Here is an 11,848-nt window from a genome sequence, read left to right on the forward strand (position 1 = left end):
AATAATGCTTCTACTAACAATTGTAACAATTGTCACCATTTCTAATTTTCAAACTTCCAAATACCATATTTGCTCGATTATAAGACGACCCTGATTATAAGACGACCCCCCAAATCTTAATATTAATTTAGGAAAAAAAGAAAAAGCCTGTATATAAGACGACCCTTTAGGAAAAAAAGTTTTACCAGTAAATGTTAATTCATTTAAACTATTTTTTTAATAAAAGCTATGATTGAGAAAAATATTTTGGTTTTATTTCCTTCTATTTTCCAACCTGCCCCCCAGTTATGCACATCTGCCCCAGAAATGCCTTATACCCCCTATATGCCACTGTGCCCCATGATATGCCTTTCAACCCTCTAAATGCCACTGTGCCCCATGATATGCCTTTTAACCCTATATGCCACTGTGCCCCATGATATGCCTTTTAACCCTATATGCCACTTTGGCACTTAGAGGGTTAAAAGGCATATTATGGGGAAGAGTGGCATATAGGGAGGTTTAAGGCATTTCAGGAGGCAGAGTGGCGTATAGAGGGTTAAAAAGGCATTTCTGGAGGCAGAGTGGCATTAAGGGGGTTAAAAGGCAATTCACAGAGCACCCTGCCTCCAGAAATGCCTTATGCCCCCCATTTAACACTCCCCCCGTCCCACTAACCAGTACTTCTGAGTCTCCTGTCATGTAGCTGGGGCAGCGTGTAGACTCACGCTGCAGCCGGAAGGAGGCGTGGCTAGCAGCGGGGGTTGTCTGCGTGCATCGCGCTGACATTCCGCGGCTGTCAGAGATCAGAGTTCATCTAACATGAATATAACATCCTACAACAAGAGAACAATTGATGTACATAGAGGAAGTTAAAGGGGGAGAAAAGTCCACTCAATATACCTAAGACACAGTAATGCTCCCTCTTTCTTTTTTTGTATGTAGTCTGTAATTCTGGTTAGCCCAAGTAATTTGTACACCGAATAGTGTGATACAATTTTATCTGCACTTAGTTAAGTTACAGAATATTTTTATTCATATTTTTATTTCATAAAAACTGAAGTAAAGATCAAAATGAAAGACAATGTAAGAAAAACTAACTAGATACAAGCAGTAATTAAAGGGTTTATAAAACAGATGAATATATTAAAAGTAGATAGGTGGCTGCTAATTATTTATTCATATTCTTGAGCACATATGTCTTTGTGTTCATTTCAGGACTAAACAGAATTATGTAGCATTTAGGAAAAAATATACAGCTTAAAAGTCCTGCACTTGACATCAATATAGCAAAAATCTCTACAGCCACCATGTATTTCCCTTTAGTGCTCAGATAGGCCGGGATCATTGCAATCCAAACACTGCAGAACACCAGCATGCTGAAGGTGATGTATTTGGCCTCATTAAAACTGTCCGGTAATGACCTGGCTAAAAAAGCTATAATAAAGCAAACAGCAGCCAGAATTCCCATATAACCCAGGACAGAGTAAAAGGCAATGACTGAACCTTCATTACACTGAATGATGATTTTTCCTTTTTGAGAGTACAGATCCTGCTCCTGAAATGGGGGTGAAATAACTAACCAACAGATATTAATTATAACTTGAACAGAGGAGCAAAACATGACGGTGGAATTGGGAAGCTTGACTCCAACCCATTTGTGCCATGCACTGCCAGGCTTGGTGGCTTTAAAAGCAATACAGACCATTAATGTCTTGGCCAGCACACATGATACAGCCACCGAGAAGATGATTCCAAAAGAGGTTTGACGGAGCATGCATGTTATATCCACCGGACGACCAAGAAATAAAAACACACAAAGGAAGCTCAACATGATAAAGAACAGAAGAATGAAGCTGAGGCTCCTGTTATTAGCTCTGACTATTGGTGAATCCCAAAATAAAGTAAACACTAATAGTATTAGACCAGCCACAAAACATAACAGAAGTGAAGCTGATGCAGAGATGAAAGTTAACAGGTCATCCTTGTAGGATAGAAACTCGATCATCTTGGGAGTGCATCTGTCCTTCTTCTCGTTTGGCCATTGATCTTCTGGACATTTTATGCAGTTTTCACTGTCTGCAAAATGTGTCCGTTAGACAAATATTGTGACTCACAAAAAACAATTATTGCTATCTAATATCATAATAATTACCCTTTTTTTAAATTTTACTCAGCTAAGTGTAAATGCCAAAGTTTTTAAACACGTGTAAGCATTCCCATAGGGCTTGTGAATTAAAATGGAGCGGTTGACCTAAAAGGAACTTTATTATTATATTAAAAAGATGGCTTTAAAAGTAATGTGCTGTTGTCTTATTTTTAAAAGATGTTCTAGTTTTTGTACAATCCCCCATAATCTAGACAGCTGTGTTGGGGGTATGAGAACAGGCAAAGGCATAGGGCCTCCCCCAGAATTCGATGCAGCAAGCAAGAATGCAAAGTGTTAGCTGCAAAGGATATCTGCACTACGACGGTACAGACCTCTATTAATGTTTTCCACCTCCTTGTGCTAGTCAGAGAATATCAAATAACCTCCTCAACCAACACGTGCTTCCAACAGCCCTCAAAAGCATTTTTGGGGAGATGCATATTAATCGTGTATACGTGGATTTTCTTGAATCTACTCTACTAGACAAACATGTTGACCCTTTACCATAGTGACCTGTGGTAAACAATAGAATACCTCGGTCTTAATCAGCCAAAAAAAAAAATACATTTTTAAGAATTTAATTGCACAAGCGGTACAAAAAGAATCAACTCAGTTTTTTGTGCAGGGACAATCTGCAACATCGACAGTCTTGATTTTATCGACACCCATTTTCATTGTGGCCGCAAACATCACCGCTAAGCGCCACAATATGACATTATATCCTGACTTCACAGAGCACTTCGCAGAATAACATGGAGGCTTTGCCGGTTTATGTGCCGGCTGGGTAGATCGGAGATTAATGGTTTGCCACTAAACTTGCCTCCCTAAGTCTACGCAAAAAAATATGTCTCTGTTTCTGTTGATTGAGCAGGTGATTTAAAACCTGATACAGTTTCAAGCTTTCTTCAGTTTCTTTCATTTTCATAAAAGTACACTGAGAAAATACACTGAGAAAATACTGTTTTAACTGCGAAACTGTTAAATGAATTCCTTTTTATTTACAATATTACCAGATACATTGGATATTTCCCCCTCTGAGCATGGGATGCAGTTATAACAGCAGGTGTGTATAGTAGGCATTGGAACTTTTCTTCCTCCGGGTAAACATTTTGAAGAACACCGTGATTGTGGTATCTAAAGGAATTAATTATAAAAAAAAGGATAGATCAGCAAGCATCATGGTGTTCCTTTAAGAGTTACTGCAGTATCAAACAGGCACGTTGGCTTGTTGCTTCATGGGGCATGACTGCTTTGTGATGGTAACAATCAGAAAGAGTTACAACAGCTCAGCCACAAAGTAGTAGACCATGCATAGCATACAAAGACATTTTAGACATTTTGTATGTTTTCTACTCAGTTACACCAGTTTGGAGAAGGGCCTTTCCTGTCCCAGCTTGACTGTGCCCCTGTGCAAGGTCCATAGACATGGTTTGACGGGTTTGCTGTGGAGGAACTCGAGTGGCCTTCACAGAGCACTGACCTCAACCCCACTAACCGCAATGGCAACCGAAGTGGAAATCCGCAGGTTCGCCGTCACGGGTTACAGGGCAGTGCAAGTGAGCCTATTGGTCGCCTACAGGGACCTCCTCTGGCATCAACCAATTGGTTGATGCCAGAGGAAGACCCTGCAGGTGACCAATAGGCTCACTCGCACGGCCTTTGTAAGTTGTAAGTTAACCCCTGACAGCGAACCTATGGATTTCCGCTCCCGTTAACCCCTTTCGACCAATAGGCTCACTCGCACGGCCCCTTAACCCTTTAAAAAAAAAAGTTAACCCCTAATAAAAGTTAACCCCAATGCTGCAACTTACCGGCAGATCCCACTGGTCTCCCTGTTCTATCAGTTAAATGTCCGTACAAGCGACTTTATTGGTCGCTCGTATGGACATTTAACTGATAGAACAGGGAGGCCAGTGGGATCTGCAGGGTAAGTTGCAGCATTGGGGTTTTAAAAGTCTGTACGAGCAACCAACAGAGTCGCTCGTACAGACTTTTAAAACCCCAATGCTGCAACTTACCCGGCACATCCCACTGGTCTCCCTCCCTGTTCAATTAGTTAAATGTCCGTACGAGCAACCAATAAAGTCGCTCGTACGGACATTTAACTAATTGAACAGGGAGGGAGACCAGTGGGATGTGCCGGGTAAGTTGCAGCACCAGGAGTTTAACAGTCTGTACGAGCGACCCTATTGGTCGCCAGCAGGGGGCTCGTCTGCCATCAACCAACGGCAGACGAGCCCCCTGCTGACGACCAATAGAGTTGCTCATACGTACATTTAAACTCCTGGCGCCAGAGCTGCGTTAACCCCGCATTAACCCCTTAACCGGGAAAACGAAGAATGTCCACGAATATTCGCCCAAAGAGAAGACAGGAACAGGGGAATATTCGCGGAATACGAAGATTTTTTCCCCCCCCGAAGACGAGCACGAAGACGAACATGAAGAGCCCCCTGGTGCCCAAGTCTAATAAATATCACATTTAGGGGTCCTAAGCACAGTCCTCTAGAGCAATCAGAGTCAGGAACACCAGCTTGTAACAAAACAGTGCTTTATTTGAACTGTTTTAAATGCAACACCCCAAGACACAATCATAAAAAGAAACACCTAGCTCCCAATTGGAGCCTCTCTAACTGTACAATGCTGGCCCAGACTGACCAGCCTAATCACCCACTAACTCAACCTCCCAGCCAGACCCAGCTATGCCAGGATCTGGAAAACCTCCCCCCAGACAGCACACAAAATGTCCAAGCAGGTATTGCCTCACTTGGCTCAGGGATGGTTGTCTTCAGGGCCTCTCCTTGCCCTGGGAGCACAGGGAACTTCCTCTTCCCCCAACAGTCTCTCTGAGTATTAGGCTCCAGGGGTTTTTAATGCTCAGCACCTGTGCCTGATGCCGGCCCCATAGGAATCCCGGACCGGATCCTGCAGACTTACACACTACACACTACTTCACATATACACATTATCACATACACAAATCCATTTTACATGAGTAGATTGAGAGTGTTAACCCCTCTATTATCAGGCATGAGCAGATTAGAGAATTAACTCCTCTATTACCAGACATTACACACACAGTCACACAAACAGAGAAACACAGTGATAAATATTCTGTATTTCTGCATTTTAATACTCATTATGCATCCATGTTATTGCCAATCTTTGATAATATGATAAAATGCTTTTTCTATTTTTCGCAAATTCCAAATCACAGTGGTTTTCTTCAGCAGAATATGTACAAATAGCGAAAAATAACTTTTAATTTACATTTGGCATTATTCCCTAGACACAGCCATGTCCCACATAAATAGAAATGTCATGTTTTTAGGATGTTATGTGGTCTAAACCGGAGCACAGAAACATTTCAAACTGTCTTTGTCTCACCAAGGCCGGAATATTATTATATTATAAATTAACCCATAATTTTTATTTTTTTTGAAAACTAGACAACCAAATTCAGTTACAATCCAGCACCTGGCTTTGTGTATGTGTTTATTCTCAATAATTTCACCGGTAACCAGCGCTGAGATCTTGGATTGGAGTGGCAAAAAGTGAAGTTGGAAACTAAAACAGATTGCGGGAACTACTGCTTTTGTTTTATCTTCATGTGTTTTTTTATCCTCCCTTCCCATTTAGCTTCAGTAAGCGTAGAAAAGAGAGATTAGCGTGCCATTAAAACTCATAAAATAAATAATCTAAGAATTTTGTATAGTTTGCAAATAATGTAACTATAATCCCACTTTTATATTAAATTTTTCATCTGACCTGATTGTTTTGAGTCTTCCATATTATTATTTCTTTGTTTATTAAAAGCTGATTTTCTTCTGAAGCCCATGGTGTAAAGTTACCAACAATGTAATAGATATTTGAAGATTCATTGAAAGTCATGGAATTTTGAATAATGTATAGATATACAAATTCTCCATTTTCATCAAAATAGACAACTTGATCACCTGATCCATGTGTATATTTACTTGCTTCTAGATTATAATGTAACTGTAAAGAAAATAAAAATAAAAAAAACTTCTTATTAAACAAAAGAAGGAAGGCACTACAATGGCTACATTTTTTAATTAGTACGAGAAACAAAATATGATAAATATATAATTACAAAAGGGTTAAGCAACTATACGATAACTCCCAAATTCAGTGACATAAAACAATGCTTAGCAGGAACAGTATTGTGGCTTCTTTTGGCAGTAGTAACCATGAGTTGACATTGAAAGGGTTAAATTGAGTTTCTGTTCTACACATTGATTCTACTATTAGAAATATGTATTTAGAACTACATTACTATGTATCTGTACATGTATTGTCCATGTCGGACATGGAGGCAGGGTTGTGGTTGGGGCAAAATTAGAAATGAGTTTGGTTGTTCTTCACCTCTTTTCCCTCAAAAAAGATTCTGTATTTTTAACTGATTTTATCTTGTATTGCAGCGCTCAGTAATGGAATGCATAAAAAGTATCTTAAATAATTTATGTAATTGCTTTTTGCCTAGTATCAGTAGAAGATTAAATATATATGGGCAGTGGCATATACCGAACATAAATTAAACTGCAGCAAAATAAAGTTGGCAAAACTAACTAAATATAACCTGGACTATTATATTATCAATTACCACACTATAAGCTTGCTCAAACCGCACACACCAACCAGAGAAACTTACATCCATCAGGACAGGAGTGTAGAGTGAAATAGAGCGGTATGTAGTGGAGTAATTAATATATTATTAGTAGTAGTAGTAGTATTATTATCTTTTATTTATATAGCGCCAACAGTTTACGCTATTACATGGCCCGTCCCCTGAGCAGTTAACTACTCACTTCCTTGGTTATATTATTTAGTTGTTTGTTAGTTTTTATTGTTCACATTTTGGGGGTACTAAATAGATTGTTTTAGGAGAGAGAGAGAGTAAGAGAGTTTTCATTCCACTTGCAAAATTTAGTGAGATCTTGCAATTTATGCAAGTTGTCCGTCATGTTAAGGGTAAAGGTCTACCCTTCACTACATGCACATGTCTGATGTCTATAACTAAGTGTGACTATTCTGCAAAGGCTGCAATTTTAATATGCGTTATAGTTACCCGATGTCTATAGTGAAAGACATTTCTGCTTCTTTTTTCCGATAAAAGTGCTTGAAGAGCAGATGCCATGATATGCACTGCAGCATACACCCGAGGAGTAACTCCTATGGTGAAAAAATCTTTAAGATAATTTAAAAATCTGTCCCCCGTGCAGTGCTCTAGAGAGATTCTATACTTTGATTGAAATAGTTTATTCTTTGATGGGTTTTCCGACAAGCAATGCAGTTTTATTATCCATAAATCGTGAAGAATCATGTCTTCTGGGTATTTTGAAGGCTGGATATTATTAAAGTAACTTTCATTATCTTGAACATACAGTGGAAAAAGGTCTAAAATCAAACAGCCATTAAATGCATCTATAGTATTGTGCATTAAGATGCTGTTTGATGCCCATGAAGGTGGAAGAACGAGTGTCTTATCATAAAACAGTTCTTGTTGTCCTAATAAAGTATGAGCAATAACATAAGAGAAGGGTCCACAGAGCACAATAACCCGAGCAGAAGACTCTCCTACAATCCTTAGTTCACTTTTTTTCTGCCATAAAAAACCTGGGTTGAGTTTTATTGTAAAGGCAGCACATATGCCATACTGGGCCATGTACTTTGTTAGGATGAGGCTCTCTTTCTCTCCAGCATCATCATCCGATGCCAATATCCCAATCCAGGTCCAGCCAAAGAAATTCAGAATCTTGGCTATTATCCGGTAATGGGCATGATCATTCTGAACGGTTCGGAAGAAATGTGGATACAGACGTCTGTCGCTTAAGGACGAGTCAGTTGCTCCATAGCTAATCTACAAAGGAAATACACTCACATCTATTAAATTGCAGTGAATTTGTGTTTATTTATTATGTCAGTGAATGAAAAAAAAATTGCTCAGCATGTCATTGTGAGGGATATTTTTTTAAAAAAAATTGTCTATATTAAAACAAGGCATTGATTGTCAGTTCTAGAGCCGGGTTGTGGTGCTGGGTTCATCAAGGCATAAAACCCACTGATTCACCTATACCAAAAAATAGCAATTGAAATAAAAAAAGAATCTAAAAGATTTGGGCCTTCGTTTATGAACATCTGTCTGTTTTATATGTACCGGGCTTAAGTGTAAATCTAAAACTTTGGTTTTTACCATGTACAGCCAGTAAGTAATCCTATCCTAGCTTTAGTATTATCAGATGAAAAGCATTACAAGAGATCCGGCACAAACAATAAAAATACTAGAATTATGTGACCCACCTGTGCATAGCCGTATATACCGAGTATTTGTGCTATGGGTACAGTGGTGACTGAATAATGATCTCCTATAAAACCTGCCACTTTGTCACGTTCCGTGCAGGAATAATTAGGGATGGTCTTCTTTGGCCCAGATAAAATTTGTAAAACACTTTTCACAGCTTTCCTTGGATCCGAACAAGAATCGTATAGATGATATCCAAGTGTAATATTTGGTAAAATGTCTGGATTATTGTTAATGTTTTCAACAGCAAAAAGAAAATTAAGAATGTTTACATAATGATTGGTGAACGGTCTGTGGAAAAACAAGCTAACAATTAGAACAAGTATATCATTTGTTAGGTATTCTCTTATTATTCTTCTCAGCGCCGATCAGCACCTTTTCTAACCAAAAAAAAAGAGTAAAGTGATTATATGACTGCATGTTACCATGGTAGCAGACGTTGTTGCCAAGGTAACATTCTGATGACTTGAACTCCCATCACTTTCTGTCAGGATTCTGATGGAAGTGATGGGAGTTGTACTCCTCAAAAGCAGTGCCTTTAGGCCCAGACGTAGGCCCAGACATAGCTGGCATACTTGCACGCATACGTGTTTTCTACATAAAGTTTGTGTGCATGATAACACAATGTAACATTTTCCTATATCTGCCTGTGTACTGTGACCTGCATGTGCTACATGTCACCTATTGAAAAAAATAATAATAATTCTAAAAAAAACCACAATTTCCTAATTAAAGTGTAGGCAGTGTATGAGATTGTCACCTAAACTACAAAGGCGACATCACAATAACATTCCAAATAAACACGACATTAGAGCTCTCTTTCCCTAATGTATGGGTTTGTCTTAGTCCATCAGTTCTAGTTTTGTCAGACCCTTTGAATGTATGTATTGTAAGAAGTGCTGTGTAAATTGCTGAATAAAAATAATAATAATAATAGTAAAATATATTACTTACGCCATACACAAAAACTTTTTCACTATGTGTTGGGAAGGTGAATAATTAATTGCAGCGGAATTTGCAGTGAATATTCCTCCAATTATAATGTCTCCATCGTGATAATATTCATAATCTTCAAATGATTCTCTAAGTTGCAGTTTGCAAACCGATGCTGTATCCCAGGTTCTGCAGGGTGTCGTACATATGGCTAATATACAGAATATAATTTTATACATGTTAGATAAAGATCTAGAATCGTATATCATTTCGGTAGATAATGCAGTATAACCCAATATAATGCAGAATATTAATGCGCCTATAAAATATGGGTCATTGTATGGGCAGTGAAGTTGTCTGCAGGTGGATGTCATTGCAATGAAACCGAATATTTTCCTACCTTAATTTATACGCTTTAGATCATTTTATATTTAGTTACACGCAGCTGTGATTTGGGATTACCGTTCTTTTCTTAAGATATGATAGGTGTTCTTTTTGTTAATTTATAAAAAATCTTTTCCGCTATTGCACCATTAAACCTTAAGAAAAAGTAATTAAACTGGAAGTCTAAAAGTGAGTTAAACATTTCAGATATGACTATTCATTTTAAAGGGCCAACCCTAGCTTTCTGGTAGTAGAATGTTTACCCCGACCCCGCATAAAAATGGTCAGTAAAAAAAGGATACAGTTATAACAGATACATAAATATTTGGGCAGGGGCACAATTTTGATAATTTTGGTTGTATATTTCAAAAAAATGTCCCTTGCCCAATTTTCAGAGGCTTAAACATAACTGGACAAACTGACATAGTCATGAAAAAAATGATCATTAGTTGGTTGAAAATCCTCTGCAGTGAATGAGGCATCACCAAATTCTGGTTTTCCTCCTGTCATGCCCGCCCTCAGGTTCCTGTTGCTCCGGTCCTGCTCGCAATACTAGTAGCAGATACCTCGGGGGCATGATCTTGATTCAATTCTTACCTTTTTCTCTTCTCCTGCCGCGGTCGCCGCCGCCAGCATGTGGTTCCATGTGCGCTCTACTCAACAAAGATTTACGTATTTTTGGTCTTGTCTTGAGTCTTGCTCCAGGTTCCAATTCCTTGCCTTGTGTTGTCTTATCCTGCTGTATTGTCGCCATTGAATGCTGATATCTCAAGATAGAAGAAGAGAAGACCTATCATCCATCTGGCTCCACGATTTACGCAACCTGATACTCCCTCAATTTACTTCCAAAGAACCTATGCAAATAATCTGAGAAGGAAAAAGCTTTCCAGAGGCGTATAGAGGGACTGTGCCTATATTGTGGCAAAAAAGGACATTTTGCCCGGGTTTACCCCAGTAAGCCAGGAAACTCAAAGACCTAAAGCGGTTCGGGAGACCTACTCTAGGTGTATTGTCTGCTTCCCCAGAGCCATAGACTTACGTGTTTTTCGTGTTTCCTTGATATTTCAAGGCAGAATATTGGCTACTACAGGTCTCTTTGATTATGGAGCCGCCAGGGACTTTATTGACCAGGAGTTTTTTTTATAGACTTGTGCATTCGTATTCGTGCGAACATGAAAATGAACACGAAGGGTGCGTTTTCAATGTTCAGCCCGAATACCGAACATGGCGGCGGCACAACGTATACCAAGACGAAGACACACAACATGAAGAATCTTCGTCTTTATTTACTAATCTCGCTGATCCCTTCCCCATCTAGCCTACCTTATCTACGCAGCATCGCAGGGGTTAATGGGAGCAGAAATCCGTAGGTTCGCCATTAGGAGTTAAAGGGCCGTGTTGTCGGGTTTAGTAGTTGGAGCCCAATATGCAAGACTGGAGACGTGGGTGAATCAAAAGCGAGGTACCGATAGGGATGAGGCTTAGACGAAGTCAGGATTAGAAGAGGTCGGTTCAGGCAGCAAAGGTTCATACACGATAATGCACGTGAAGGGTCAATATCCAATGAATCAAAAGCAAGGAAGCACTGAAGTGTATTCACAGAAAGCACAGTATATCTGAGCACTGAGTATACAAAAGGACACGGATTTATAGGAAGGAGGGAGGGGTACTCCCTCTGATGTCAAGATGAACATAATTTCATACACCTGGGAATGCCGCCTACTGTGCCTTTAAGAAGTTGTCTGTTATGCGCGTGCGCCACTAGTGCGAGAGATGGAACGTGTTCTCCGTCTCTGTTGGGACTGCCCTGCATTCTGGTTCCGGCCGTCCTGAGGACCGCTGTGCCGGGAAGGATATTGCGGCACCGCCAACATCTAGTAATGAGTGGGTCTACCACGCCGGACCCCTCTCTTCGTGTGTCCCCATGTCAGTGGCGCATGTTGGAAGGAGGACGCGGTGCGGGAAGACGGTGACACGTGCCTGACACGTGCGAATTACTCTATTGGTGTCCTGCAATGGTCTCCCCCTGGCCAAGTTGCGGCACTAGGATTTTAAAAGTCTGTACGAGCGACTCTATTGGATCA

General features: G+C 39.8%; 1 protein-coding gene across 1 annotated transcript; it reads right to left on the reverse strand.

The window, feature by feature from the left end:
• Nucleotides 1–785: 785 nt before the first annotated feature.
• LOC128473911 (vomeronasal type-2 receptor 26-like) lies at nt 786–1,987 on the reverse strand. The gene is made up of 2 exons (XM_053456133.1): nt 1,283–1,987; nt 786–815 (listed from the first exon to the last, which is right to left on the reverse strand). Exons 1-2 carry the CDS (start codon nt 1,985–1,987, stop codon nt 786–788), a joined length of 735 nt encoding a protein of 244 aa, XP_053312108.1.
• Nucleotides 1,988–11,848: the final 9,861 nt, after the last annotated feature.

The sequence above is a fragment of the Spea bombifrons genome, chromosome 2 (assembly GCF_027358695.1).
Source record: "Spea bombifrons isolate aSpeBom1 chromosome 2, aSpeBom1.2.pri, whole genome shotgun sequence".
Lineage (NCBI taxonomy): Eukaryota > Metazoa > Chordata > Amphibia > Anura > Pelobatidae > Spea > Spea bombifrons.